Source organism: Sander lucioperca, chromosome 2 (assembly GCF_008315115.2).
Source record: "Sander lucioperca isolate FBNREF2018 chromosome 2, SLUC_FBN_1.2, whole genome shotgun sequence".
In the NCBI taxonomy this organism is placed as follows: domain Eukaryota; kingdom Metazoa; phylum Chordata; class Actinopteri; order Perciformes; family Percidae; genus Sander; species Sander lucioperca.
Genome location: NC_050174.1, coordinates 19,666,871 through 19,682,093, shown reverse-complemented (window position 1 = coordinate 19,682,093; position 15,223 = coordinate 19,666,871). Strand labels below are relative to the sequence as shown.

At 43.3% G+C, this 15,223-nt stretch overlaps 1 protein-coding gene across 4 annotated transcripts in view; it reads right to left on the bottom strand.

Annotated features, from left to right (window-relative positions):
- Positions 1-627: 627 nt before the first annotated feature.
- The window catches only part of hoxb3a (homeobox B3a), a 68,817-nt gene continuing 54,221 nt past the window's right edge, over positions 628-15,223 (bottom strand). For 3 of the 4 annotated variants that reach the window (XM_035994652.1, XM_035994657.1, XM_031317858.2), the window contains 2 exons: positions 10,057-10,769; positions 628-4,502 (listed from right to left, as the gene is read on the bottom strand). In XM_035994652.1, coding sequence (XP_035850545.1) covers positions 3,631-4,502; positions 10,057-10,648 — 1,464 coding nt within the window. In that variant the 5' untranslated portion in view covers positions 10,649-10,769 and the 3' untranslated portion in view covers positions 628-3,630. Of the gene's footprint in view, positions 4,503-10,056; positions 10,770-14,383; positions 14,872-15,223 lie in introns of those variants that run through there. The other variant, XM_035994668.1, reaches the window with a different exon arrangement.

The following is a 15,223-nucleotide window of genomic DNA, read 5'->3' as shown; positions in this document are numbered from 1 at the left end:
GAAAATATACATAAACATGAGTTCAACATATAATTAGCAAAGATAAATCGGCCTATTTGTGGTATCTTTTTTTTTAAATTTACACAACATTGATGACAGGCTACTAAGGTAGCCATCCACAGATAGTTAAGCCTAATAATTTACTGTGTTACATGAATGTTAAACATTAAAACATGATGTATAAAGATATGGATATGTCAATAATTATTATTTTTAAACCTTAGTATTGTATGCACCATAAAAAGCTGTGTGTAAAGGCTTTAGGCCGCCCTATACCTTAAGTTTAATATGCAACTTAATTTAATACAACATTAATAAAGGGTCCCTGCTTTGCTCTCTTTAACTTTTACTGCAGAACTTGACTTACTTAAAAAAAAAAATTTAGTCCTAATCCTGGCGTGCAATTGTTTGAATAAATTCATAATTAGTGATTTTTGCCACAGCTGGCAGCCAATAGGAGCCCAGCAGTGCATAGGGTTGTTTGTATGTTGCCATGGCAGTCAATAGTTGGTGGATTTTCCACGTGACAGTAACACTGCCTAACAAAGTGTTATTGCCCTTTCAGATGATAATGTTTTAATAATTATTTACCAAAACACCTGAGGATATAAACAAACTGACGATATCTCTGAATAACATAACATTTTATTAAAGAATTGTTCGACAGACAACTCTCTCAACAAGGAAAGAAAAAGGAGCTACAAAGGACAAAGAAATAAGTTGTTTTTCTCCAAAAAGACTTGTTCTTTTTTCCAGCTAATAGTTGTCTAAATTTTCAGACTATGCACGGATGGGTCACCAATCCCCACCCATGCCTTTTTCCCTGTACAAGCCAAGACATGTATGTACAAGGGTCATTATAGGAACATAAAAACTACTTATTTTCTTCTAAAATACAAGAACTAAAAAATGTAACTTCAGTACAAGGGACAAGAAGAAACACAATGTTTTTTTTTTTTCTTTCATAACAGGTAAATACTAAAAAAGTACAGTATTTTTTCTCGATATAAATACATGAAGGATAAATAATAATAATAATAATAATAATAATAATACAAAACAGAAAGTCTTTTTTAAACTGGCTATAACAAATAAATATTTATATATGAATGTTCACTTGAACACACATTGGCGAAAGACGCTTTGATTGGAGGGCCTACCGTCTTCAAAATAAGATTTTATTATTATTATTTTTTCCTTTTAACCATCAAAATGTAAACTCTAAGTGCAACAATGATGCCCAGATGAAAGCGTTTGTGTAAATCTGCACTTTTAAAAAAAACATACCAAAGGTTGAGTTCCAGAACGGCAGAGAGAGTAGTGGGGGTCAACCCCACACAGCTTGAACACTGGCTGAAACAGCCTGACGTGTGTGTTGTCCCAAAACTCCACTCACTGATCGTTTAAACAAATCAACCTAGTTGTTTTAAAAATGTGTGATACACATCAGCTCCGATTTCTGGGACATGCATTTTTGTTCAAATATATACCCTGTATCCACGTTAAAAGTCAAGATATGTGAGAACAAAACAAAACAATATAAAATGTGGACTTCTTCGCATTGGTGTCCGCTAATGCAAGTGAACCCTTCCAAAGTGATAGAGAGAGAGAGAGAGAGAGAGAGAGAGAGAGAGAGAGAGAGAGGAGGGTAATGACTTACCCAAACATAAATAAATTGTGTTCTTCACTCTTATTATTTACCCTGTGTCGATGATGTGCTAAAAATAAGAACATTAAAATGTCTCTTCCATGTCCTCTCTTTGTGTTTGTTTAAAGATGTCAACAGCTGGCGTAACCCGGCTGTGGATGTATGTCAACGAAAGGAAGCTAGCTTAGCATTGCTGTGTGTGTGTGTGTGTGTGTGTGTGTGTGTGTGTATATGTGTGTGTGTGTGTGTGTGTGTGTGTGTGTGTGTGTGTATGGAGGCTGTGATGAACTAGCGTAGCTTAGCACAGATGCGTGTCTATGGGAGCTAGTTTAGCCTTTGAGCTTGTAGCTTCTTAAACCCTGTTAGATTGATGGGAGGGGTGGTGAGTGGGGTGATGGATGTGTATGTGTGTGTGTGTGTGTGTGTGTGTGTGTGTGAGAGAGGGGTCTGTGGCGGATTGTGGGGATTTTTGCCTCCTTCAGAAGCCATGTGCTGCTGCCACAGACAAGAGACGGAGGGTTAGTAGTGATTCAGTCTGGACCGACAGAGACGGGTACGGCAGGAGGCAAAAAGAGACAGCGGAAGGGGAGAGCATCCAGTGGTTTTTATGTGCTTCGTGGAACGAGGAGGAACAGAGGAAGGACGAGTACTGCCAGCTCGAGCCATATATTTCTGTTCACTCTCTCCCGCTGATGGAGAGGCAGAGGCCTCCACATAGCTCAGCTCGGCTGACAACAACATGTGTTGCCTAGAGGGGGAGAGAGCTCAGCGTCATAAATCTAACCACCTCGTTAACTGCTCAATTCAAATTTCAACGATTTCATTTAGCGGGCGGGAGAGCTGTTTGTATATGTGTGTCTTAAGGGGGAATATTGTATTATCAAAGTACAATTTTAAACCCTGTACTAGCTTTAACACCATGCTAGCTGAGCTACGGCTGCAATGTGCTCCACCCACACAAAAATTGTTTTGAAATTATTTTGCTGAGTAACCTATAGATTGTTCTTTCATATTAGGTTTTTTGGGGGGGCATTCTGAGGAATATTTTTAATAAAAAACTGACTTCTGCTCTGTTTGAGTACAGTCGTCTGTATTGCAGTTTTCTGAATGACCGTGAAGTAGATTACCAGTCTAATGAATACTGGCTAAACAATGGCGCTCTCACCATAGATCCTGTTATGCCATACAGCTGCCGATATGTCTCTGCACCAGTGCCACAAGATGAGCTTCCTGACGTTTATTGTCCCCAGGGGGACATGGGAGACAATTGACTGGACACTTTTTCTCCCACGCTTACAATATGCTTCACTGGCCTGGGACTCTCAGAGTGTAAATTGCTCTAAAAAGGTCGATGTTAAATGTGTAAACATGGGTAAAAAAAACCAAGAGTTCTAAAATGAAAACTCAATCACTGATAATGTATAATAAACATTGAGCGCTTTTGAATGTGTAAATTAAATTAACAATTTTTTCGTCAAAACTAAATGATAATGCATTGTTAAATGGTTTAAAAGTTTGGTTTCCTCATTTCCTGTATGATGTAAGGTTTCAGTAGAGAGTAAGTTACTAAGTTTGGTCCCGGCTTAAAAAAATCCTTGGAAATGTTTTTGCAACTACCATTGATTTCACTACTTAGCAGAGATGTGCCTTTTATTGTCTCTTTCGGCAACATGAATGGTTCGTCGCTGCTACTTGATAATCGGCACAACCTTTGTCATTTCTAAATTAAATTAACTGCACTTTAAAGGTAACAGTAAAAGCTCTAGCCCTAATCAGAAGGCAGTGAAACAGGGGTGGGGTGGACAACACCAAACACTGATTGCTCCCCTTTGTGCTCCTGTCTGTCTCCTTTCGTCTCTCCTGCCGTCCCATTGCAGCAGTAGAGTCCCCACGTGTTAGTTAGTCTGTTAATGAGTCACGTCGTCTTACATGTTCTGTGTCGTCTTCGCTATTTCCTACGTTGTCATTTTGTTCCAAACCTGCTACAGGTGAGTGAGCTTGGGTGCTTCCTGGATTCTGCCCTGAGTCGAGGTGTGGTGCGCCGACAGCTCGGTGTACGTCGGGTGTGTGGGTGGGTCACAGGGACCCGGGGGGCCCCCTCCGCCCACGTGGTGCTGGTTGGTGGCCGACATAGGCCCTGCGCCATTGTAGTCCATGGTTTGATGGTGGGTTGGCGTGGGGCCTAGGTGGTTTAGCCCGTACATGGAGGGCCCCGAGCCAGGCATGGGTTCCACATAGCTGCCACCCCCCACGTAGACTGGACTGGCCTGCATACTGGTGGGAGTCCCGTAGCCAGCGTTGTTGGCCTGCACGAGGCCGTGGTGAGGATGGGGGTCGCCATAGTCCTGGTCTGGGGCGCCATACTTCTGTTGGGGGGGGCAGCCCTTCATGGGGACATTGGAGTAGGCAGTGGACATGGAGTAAGACACTCCCTGGTGGGGCTTGCCAAAGGATGGCGGAGAGGGGACGTCGTAGCCTCCCCCACCTCCCCCACCTCCCCCTCCCATGGGGTGCATTGAGTTGAGGAAGCTGGCGGAGGACTGCATGGTCAGGGGTGGGGAGCCAGTCGGTGAGGGCCCTCCAGAACTGGAGCTCAGGCCCTTGGACTTCTGGTCCTTCTTGTATTTCATGCGTCGGTTCTGGAACCAGATCTTGATCTGGCGTTCGGACAGGTTGAGCAGGTTGGCCATCTCCACGCGCCGCGGCCGGCACAGGTACCTGTTGAAGTGGAACTCCTTCTCCAGCTCAACCAGCTGGGCGCTGGTGTACGCCGTACGGGCCCGCTTAGATGACGCTGACGATCCGCCCGTAGGACTCTTCTCCCCACTGCTGCAACTCTCAGCTCCTCCTGACGCTGATGAGAGAAGACAAACCATTACACAGAGAAAGGCAAGTGAGAAAAAAAATAGAGGAATAATGAAACAGGACTATACCACCCCCAAAAAAGAAACCGGGGCACACAAAAAAAATCAAGAGGCTAAAAGCAGGAGGCATGTACAAAAAAGGAAGAAAGGATTGGAAATGTAAAAAAAAAAAGGAGGATATAGTAAGAAACAGGTAAAAGGATGAAGGAAAATTGAGAGCGTCAGAGAGGAAGAGAGATTGAAACACTCTGCAGGCTACATGCTGGAGGAAATTGAAAGCATTCATGTTCTTAATAAAGCAGAGGGGGGTCCGGGTTTGCTGGCTGAATTATCCCTTGATATTAGTTGTCAACACTTCATAACAGTGACAGTTATTAAGGGACGGAGGGCCCGATGCTGGCCGAGGGCAGCTAAATTGCATCTTGGCTGGAAAGACCAACCCCCCACAGCAACAGCTGCCACAGCACAAGGACTACGAGCAGGAACTGAGGCTGACCTGCACTCACTTCAACCAGCTCGCCAAGAAAAGTCAAGCTTCTCACCACATTTATGTTAAAGTAATACTAACTCCTCATAGAGACGAAGGGTATTCAGAGGCTTGCTCAGACACTTCAACTGTTACCACTGTTGTTTATGCCATGACCCCAGGGGCTACTGGTGCATTGTTAGTCACTCTTGGTGAGTGCAAGTAATACATGTGAATATAATTTCAAAAAGGCAGTGTGTATGTTACTGTCAGCAGCTAGCTAATAATTTTGTCTTAAGGCCACAGAGTCTGCTAAACCTCGCATCCACCAGCTGCGGTCACTACTTTATAGGACGTGTTTAAGTGAGTACACCTCGACGTGATAGTTGGTCAATAAAGTGTTCCGTCAAAAAAGACAAGTTTGCAGTGTGCTTCACGTCATTTGTTTGCAAACGCCATGAAAGCTGGCTCAAATCAGCTTCTGTCACTTCTTTATCAGTCAAATGTATGTTTAGGCAAAAACAGACTGGGTGTTCAGAAGATTCTAAAGCCCCTTTCACACATGCCCATTTACTCTAACAATTAGAAATGGAAAATAACAGTATAAAACAGGCGAAGATTTCTTTAGTCGATTAGCCATGTTTTTTATGCTTTTTCAATGCTAAATGTCTTATTTTCAAAAAAACATATGAGCACATTTTTGGTAAACACAAGATTTAAAGTAGGGCTTTTGCATGGTACTTTGTGGAGAAACTGTTTTACAGACGAAACATCGTATATAGTCAAAGACAGCCCTAATAAACTGCACAATAGGTTTTAGAATTCAGAATTGAAGCAGCCTGTATGAGAAATGGAAAGGCTCTTCTTCATAATTTTCCAAATCAGTGCCATTCTTCAGCATATCTGGCCTTTAGTCATATTGTTTATGATAACATTGAGTTCATCACACTGCTGCAATCTTGGAACACGGCAACATCAGTCACAATAGGTCCAACAGGTGAACAAACACGAGTCCTCATGAGATAAGACTAGGTTGTAAACAAGCTGACAGTTAACCAGATATATACACCTAGTTGCCATTAGGTACACCTAATGCAGTGTACTGCAACAGTACTTCATCAAGGTTATAATGTTCACTTATTGTTTTAAAGATGTGTTGATGCAACTTCATGGGTATTTTGGAAGCTGCCCTTTGGTGCTGCTAAATTCTATTACATTATACTGAGGGGTGTTTCTAATATGATCTCCAACCCATTTATGACAAAGAGGGTAGAGTAAATAATAGAAACACCTGTCAGTATAACGAAATACAGTTCAACAGCACCACAAATTACATCCAAACGGCAGCATCAAATGGTCGCCCACCAAGAGTCAGGTTTTTCTCCGAGGTTTTTCTCTGTAAAAATGAAGTTTTTCCTCGCAGCTGTCGCAACAACTGCTTGCTCTTGGGGGGTATTGTTAGGTCTCTGTAAATTACAGTGTGGTCTAGACCTACTCTATGTGTAAAGTGTCCTGAATAATTTCTGTTAGGATTTGACACTATAAGTAAAATTGAATCAATCCTCCAAAACACCTCTCTACAACAGTTTCAACAAAACCTGAACATTATAACCTCCAGGAAGTTAGCTAGGTGCACCTAATAAACTGGAAACTGAGTGTAGCATCAAACCCAAAGTGAGTAATGTTGTGAATAACCCTTCAGTTGCACAGGAAATGGAAGTCACTTGTTCGACTGCGCACAACTAGGCAAGTGCAGTCAGTTGAAGTTGAAGTAGGAAGTCGGTCTCTAAACTGTGATGGATGTTTAGCTTTGGGAATAATTCCCCCTCTGCGATTCAAGATCCTAGCAATAACTTTGGTGTGTACAAGTGTATTATAATGACAGAGGCAATGGCCAGAGCTGTACGAAAAAAAACGTTTTTCTTTCATCTTTCCCGAGTGGTCATGCATGGTGTGAAAAGACTTGAGATGTTTTTCCACCATGTGCCATGAGCATAAATGTCACAAGCCACTACATAATTTAAACCCAGCAATTCTGAAGGATCCATTTGTCACAGCGACTTGCGAGGGTTGGTTTTTGCTTCTGAACCAAATGGCCGCTAAAGTAGAGGCTTAAACAGCAACAGATGATACTTGGCTAGCCCTGGTCTGGTGGCGTTTCCATCTTGGTGTTTATTCCATACTAAACAGTAGTGCTGAACTTCAGTGCCTCTTCCATCTCTCTCTGTGAGTATACGCCCACTATGCCTCTGTTATGAATATGTTGCTCCTTCCTTGCCATGTGTTCGTACTTATAAGCTGATGCACGAGAGTTCAAAGCAAGCACTGAGACCCTATCTCTCCATTATTCTTTCTCTCTCTCAACAGAATAAACAGTTGACTCTAGTGTTTATTTCTATAGATGGGAGACAAACGTAGGAGAGGTAACCATCATGTCATCTGTCTCACTGAGGCAGAGACGTTCTCATAATGATTGTTTCAAATTCTCATCAATAAACAGTCTAATCTCCTCTCAACTCTCTGCCCAGTCAATTGAAAGTGTTTTGAATGCAAATATGAGACTCATATTCATTATGGCAGAGCATATTTTTTCCCATTTATAACTACCAATTCTAATATCTGTCTGCCTCGACGGTTGTTTTCTTTGCCTGTTATCAGACATGCAGAAGATATTCAAATTCATCATCCTGTTGTATTTCTTTTCTCATTTGTTAATATCTTCCATTTCAAATGTCTGCATGTCATTCTCCCTCTCTCTGAAAATCTCTTCATCTGTTATCGTACATGACATTTAAATTCACCCTGTTAATGTCTTCCTTCTTGCTGTGGCTTTCCAAGAAGGTGCAAAAAGGAGATGAAGAGGAGGAGGAGACAGAGGAGGCCAGGGAGGGGAGGAAGGAGAGCAATCGGAAGGCAAGTAATCACCAGAGGGTGGAGAGCAAGGAAAGGAGTTGCTGGGTGAAGAGGAGGAAGTAAATGAATAGAGTAAGGTGTGCAGGCTATTGACTGCTGGTTTGTGCCAGACTGTCCTATAACTGACTCGAATGTTACTGTAATGAATCCCTGACTGCTCAGTCAACATCGATTCCTTCTTTATCCAGTCCAACTTCTTTCGGTCATATTATACTGACTGAACACCAAATCTCTCTCACTCTCTCTCTCTCTGTTCTACCGTTCTCCTCTCAACTGGTCCTGCTATTTAGGGCTGTCCTTGAATAATGACATTTTAGTCGATTAACAACACGTATATGATGTTGTCGACCAATCAATTAGTTGATTTAATCGATAGATCTGTAAAACTGTTTCACCACAAAGAATCACTCAAAAGCACCACTTTAAATCTTGTGTTCACCAGAGATGTGCTTATAAGTTTCTTTGAAATAAGTCATTTAGCATGATAAAGCATACAAAAATCTTCGACTAAGACCAAAACATCTGATTAGTCGACATATAGATTAGAGGGGGCAGCCTTACTGTGATTACATTATTCCAACACTATTCCAGATACCTTTTCTCAAATGTTTGATTGTCTCTTATTCTTTTCCCCTCAGTTTCAGGTGGTTTTAGAACTATTTCTTGATGAACACCACTGTATCCATCCGCGCAGTCCCTAGTGCAGTGTCTCCGACTATAGCTCCAGTTGCCAGATACGGTCCATGATCACAGGTTTTAGATCTCTGTACAGGCATGATGCAGCCAAACCTGGCAACATCGTTGCGATGACAAGCCTCCAGGAAGTCTCTACACCTGGCTGTTGTTTGCCAAGAAATAGTTATATAGAAATAGTTCCATTATGTAACTCTAAAACCACAAAAGAAAATGTGATAATTGGTTGGTATTTGTGAGCTTTAGAGGTGTTAGTAGGTGTATTATTTCACTTCAGACAAAAGCAGCCTGGCTGGATCCTTCTTAATGCTAAGCTCCTGACTCCAGCTCTGCACTTAACACACAGACATAATAGTGTAATTCATCTTAAAAAGCTTAAAGAGAAAGCGCAAGGGTGCCTGGGTGGCCTAGAGCAAGCGTCCATAAATAGAAGCTCAGTCCTCAACGCAGATGTTGCGGGTTTGATTCCGACCTGCAGCACTTTCCTGCATGTCATTCCCCCTCTGTCTCCCCTTCCATGCCTAAGCTGTCACTAATAAAGAAATTTATTTAAAAAATAATCTAAAAAAATAAAAAGAAAGCGCAAGATGTGTTTAGATCTTGATCCAAACATCCATATTTATATATGAATAAATCTGATAAAACGTTCCTTATAAAAAAAAAGTATATGAATTTTCTTCCATTCTGCCATTAAAATAAATACATTTCCCTGGCTTTTTACTTGTTAACTTGATTGCTACTCTAGGTGATACAGGGGATATTGGTCAGGCTGCCATGCCTCTGACCTTTGACCTCTTTTACTATTCACTGCTTACCATATTTAGGGATTTGACAGTTAGTCTACTGATGAGCTTTAGTCATTCAAAAGACTCAATCAAATAACTTCAGTGTGAAGATGCAAAGCAGAATTGATTTTGATTTTACGCTCGTACTTTTCAGCATCTTAACATGCTTCCTCAGGGAGAAGTATAAATGCTGTAGTGGATCCAGCTACTACTTAAGTTCATTTAAAAGCAATATTAGCAGACTGACTCACTAGCTACAGATAACCAGCTTGACTAGTTGCCTGTCTGAACCACTGACTGTGGAAACCTGTTATGCCATAATAGTCTGGAAAAAACGTTTAAATCCTCTGGGGATCTGGGGCTTGAAAGAGGATGTTGATAAGAGAGGTGAGGAAAGAGGGATGTGGTGATGGGAAGGAGGAGGCAGGGTAATAGGAAAAAAGGCGCTAATGAGGAAGGAAAATGAAGAAAGAAAGAAAAGGAACGAGGACAGAAGGAACAGAAAAAAGGAAAACAAGGGAGTGTGAGAGAGAGAGAGAGAGAGAGAGAGAGAGAGAGAGAGAGAGAGAGAGAGAGAAAGAGAGAGGTGTAGGAGGACTAAGTAGCCATGTTGTTTCTGTGGTGCAATGGAGGGCAAATGAAAGAAAAGACAGACAGAGGGATAGAGACAGGTGTAGACTAACACACCGTTGCCAGAGTTGTTGCTGGGGGAACAGTTTTTCTGCTTGGTCGCCTGTCGACACTCTTTCATCCAGGGAAAGATCTGCTTGGCCATCGTCGGGTTGGGGGGCAGTGAGGAGGAGGAGGACGATGTGGAGGACGATGTGGAGGAGGAAGAATTAGACAACTTATTGGGGCCTGATTTAGAGGCCGAGGAGGCCCCAGCACTGCCCCCCGGCTGCTGAGCCCCAGTATTGCCGTTGCTGGGGTTGGGGGGCAGTGGGGGGGACACCTGGGAGCCAGGGTGGTGCTCAGACGGCAGACTGGGCCGCATGCAGCTGCCATTCAGCTCCTTGGTCTTGGCTAGCTGCTGCTGCTGCTGTTGGTGGCCACTGTTACTGCCCAGTGACTGTAAAGAGCAGGCCGAGCGCTGGTACGAATCCACATCCAGATGGGTCGCTGACTGGAAGGCCGGCTGATGGTGGGACACTGGGACCGGTGCATCGTAGCCCCCAAAGCCGTTGGCGGCTGCTGCTGCCGCTGCCGCCCCCTGCACCTGGTAGGACGAGTAGCCACCAAAAAGCGCAGAGGAGTTGTCGTAGTATGTTGTCTTCTGCATTTCTGAGAGAAGTGGCGGCGTCTTCTTGTGCTCCGGTCCTTGTTGAGAGCCACTGCCGGAAGACCATTTGGTACCGGGGGTCACGTGACGGTGTCTCTCCAGTGGTCCGCTGCAATCTGACCTAAAAGGTTAGGAGAGGCAGAATGAAGAAATAAGAGAGATAAATCCATCTTCCTCTCATGAAAGGCGCCATGACATGAATAGAAACCACTGCTTTTCTTTCCTCACCCCCCCCCCCCCCCTTACCCTCCCCCTCCCTTATGAGCACAGTGCACAGCCTGTAGATGCTCCAGTGGAGGAGGCACAAGGAGGGCAATCTGTGTTCCATCTCTCTCTCTCTCTCTCTCTCTCTCTCTCTCTCTCTCTCTCTCTCTCTCTCTCTCTCTCACACACACACACACACACACACACACACACACACACACACATAGGCTACATGAAAACATACATACACTTATAAATGTTACACGTTATTATTATTGTTATTATTATTATTATTATTATAATATTTATTATAATTATTATTATTATTATTATTGTTGTAATTATAATTATTAGTATTATTATTACAATTATAATAATAATAATTATTATTATTATCATTATTATTATTATTATTATTATTATTATCATTAAGTGGTAAAATACTAGTCCATCTACTCATATTATTAATAGTGGTACTATTTGTAGAATAAGTAGTTATTGTTATTGACTAATTATTCTAATTTTTCAGCATTTATTTCAAGATTGAAGGCAATGCTTCACCTTTGAATTTAAGAATAAAATTCAACAAAATCGCTGTTTACTGTTGTTTTAAGCATGGCTGTATGTCGTAGTTTTCGACTTATTCGATGGCCTACGTTATTTTCATGAAGCCTAGAACGATGTTTTTTCTAATAAAGCACTATCCCACCATGGCTGCTGTTATTCGAGCTGAACGTGACATTTTGTTGTGTAATGGCGGCAGTGAAGTGGCCTGTATCTATTTTCCTTCGTGACTGATGTAGGTAGCCTATTTCTGTCAACCTCTGCTTTCCACATATGATTTACTATATTCCGTCTGCTCGGCTGTTACCTCACTCATATCTCCGGAAACAATCGTTGCTGCTGAATAACAGGCTACACTTGCATCAGAGGAGGTTTTTTAACAGGCCAGAAGAAACATGGCAGTTATACATAGGCTAGGCCTATTATTGCGCGTTATTAAGATTTTTCAGAGTAACAAAGAAAAGCGTATAACTGGCATAATGAGACGTGAAAATTCCTCTGCTGAAGAAAGTGGTCTTTTTTTGGGGGTTATGGAAAATCGGGGTTAGAATTAGGCCAAAGGTCATTTCAGATAGATAGATAGATAGATTTATAAATATATAGACAGACAGATAGATAGTTAGATAGATAGATAGATAGATATATAGGGTAAAGAAAGAAAGCCCGGAAGAAGCTTCACGAGTCAGTGATGCATTAGGGTCGAGTGCTCGGGAAAAACAGGAAGAAAAGCAAACGGCAGTGTGAGCCCCCATAGGCTCCCTATCTCGCGCTCAGCGCTGGGGTGGGCCTCTGGCCGCGAGAGGCCGAGTTGTCAGGCGCGAGAGAGCACCTGGCATTCATTTCTCCTCTGGAGATAAAATGTTTAACGGGAAGAAGCGGCTCTGCTGGCTCTGCCATCTGACACCTAACTGAGCCTGCGGGGGCTAGCGCTAAAGCTAACTACTGAGGCTCAGCCAGTCAACGTTATGCTACCAATCATTAACTCTCTGGGTTAATATCAGAACACCGGCCCACACAGACAGCCATCAAGTCTATTTAATACTGTTATAAAATTAAAGCTACTATATACTATAGAAACCCAACAAATAAAAATACATTAATACACACAAATAGCTAAAGCGTGTGCGAAGATAACGTCACACCGTTATTTCGTTAGATAGCCTGGCCTATCAGGTCTACGCAAAAAGCTACGAAAACAAACCTGAAAGAAAATCTGAAATGATGTTGTCTGCTTGTATGGCTATAGCCTACTAAATGTTAATTTTAATTTAAAAAGTAAGGTATAGATTGCAGTAGGATACAATTATTGTTTTAAACACCAGTCACCGATTATAGGCTACATTTCCTAAATAAACAAATAGCAATAAAAAGAGCAAAAATCAGAGAGAATCAAAGCCATGAAAACAAGGATGTTTTTGCCGACATAAAACAACACATAAGCCTGCACAAGTCATATTTCAGATGCGAATGTTTTCAGAATGGGTTAACATTGCCCGATTTATATAAATATAACCTATAGCCTAATAATTTCGTTTTTTATATATTAGCCTGCTATTATTCGTTTTTGTGATTAGGGAGTCCAGCCATACTCCAGCTCTCAGCACGTCACAGATGTCAGCCATTTATCTTTCTAGGAGACAAGCTGGAATCCTAATTATTTACTCCAAGGAATAGTCCCAAGGAGAGAGAGAGAGAGAAGGAGAGAGACAGAGAGAGAGAGAGAGAGAGAGAGAGAGAGAGAGAGAGAGAGAGAGAGAGAGAGAGAGAGACCGTAGCAGTTAGTGTAGGAGGAATATGTTATTAAATCATATCGCTGTATCGCCATTAAACGGGACACGTAATGTCTCTGCCCCTTGCTTGTAGGGCTAAAGCTTAATACAATCACCAACTTTACTAGACGCCTCCCTGAATAATCCACTTATACTGACAGAGAAACAGCCACCCAAACAAAAACAACAGAGAGAGAGAGAGAGAGAGAGAGAGAGAGAGAGAGAGAGAGAGAGAGAGAGAGAGAGAGAGAGAGAGATGGAGAGGGAGGGAAGAGGTCGGCCAGTGGTGTCCAGTGTCTGTGTTTTATCCTTATCCTGGGATATAAAATTACAAATGGCGCCTGCCATGAGAAGACCAATGCAGGCAGGGAGACATAGAGAGAATGCATTAACATAATCCACGTATTCCTTATCCTATTAACAGACACACACGCACACAAACACACACGCGCGCGCGCGCGCGGGCACACACACACACACACACACACACACACACACACACACACACACACACAGACAGAGAGAGAGAGAGACAGAGAGAGAGAGAGAGAGAGAGAGAGAGAGAGAGAGAGAGAGAGAGAGAGAGAGAGAGAGAGAGAGAGAGAGAGGGGCCAATTATATGGAGCCGAGCCCATAAACAATAAAAGATTGGCCAGATCAGAGCTTTTGTTGCTATGTCCATTGCCCCGATTTAGGCTGAAATGAACAAACAGTGAAGCCCCATGTGTGAATAAAATTACAGCATCAAAACATTTTACTGTGAAATAAAATGTCAGATAGGCTAATAGCAAAATAATAATAAAACGGAGGCCAGTTGGGAAGAAAATAGGTATCCATCAGGGAGATCATCTAAAAGAGAAAAATGGTCGGCCACTGCTTTGTGAATAAATAGCTTTAAGTGAGTAAGAGGCATGGACAGAATAGGATAAGAAATGAGAGCCTAAAGAACAGAAACAAAAAGGACAGAGATGGAAGGCCGAAAGAAGAAGGGGGGCTGCTTGTGGCGGGTAGTACGGCAGCTTAAAGCATTGTGAACTCTTCTTGAACCGGGATTGAAGTCATACGGGCCATAAATCAGTGAGCCAGCCACTCCGCCGTTCACAAACCGCACAGCGAACAAACACTCTGTATTTCGGGTTTGTTGTTTGAGCTCGTGTATTACCGGCTGGCCTTCCTGCCTGCCGGTGATGCTCCTTACCTTCTTTAGCACCGGCGGTCCCGGTCCAGTCCGGCACGGACCCAGCAACACCGCATCACAGATTAGTCCTCACGCACGTTCACTAGGTAATCAATAACAATAATAAATAATTAAATAAATAAATAACGAATCCGCTCGCTTTCTCGTCCGTTCTTCTCTCCTCCTCCTCCTCCTCTTCTTCTCTCCGCAAACCCGCTGCTCCTCCGGGGCTGTCTCGAGACTAGCAGTGCTGCTCGCGACCACCACCACAACACCTCCTGGAGCCAACAGCAGCAGCGGCGGCGGACCGGGCTGCGCGTGGGCGGCGAACCGGACACCGTGTGGCATGAACTGCTGGCGGACTCAAGACGGTCAATGAAGGACTCGATACACGGGCAGAAATAACGGACGGGCTTTGGTATAGGCTAATAGGCTACAGGCAGGCAAGCTAGCGCACGAGCTGAACAAGCTCACCGGGAGCCTGCCTGCTGCCTGCTCGCGCCCCCCACCCCCCACCCGCCCTCCACCCTCCGCCCCAGCACCAGCGCTGCCTGCACCGCTGCTGGCTGATAACAATGGCCTCAAATTTCTTTCTTTTTTAGCTTCTGTCGCTCACACAGCCACTCAGTCAGTCAGTCAGTCCGCTTCTGAGGAACAGGTCCGCCACAAAATGTCACCCCATCGCATTTCTGGGGGTTGAGTTCCCTTCTTTTTTTTTATTCCCCTTCTCCTTCTCCCCTCTCTCAGTCTTTCCCGGGTCTCCTGCCTCTCTCCAGCCCCGTCTGGGTCTGAGCTCCCGCCTCGCTTCGGTCTCTGGAAGGCTACAGTTTTGGGGCTTATTCCACACGGCTAGCGGCAGCA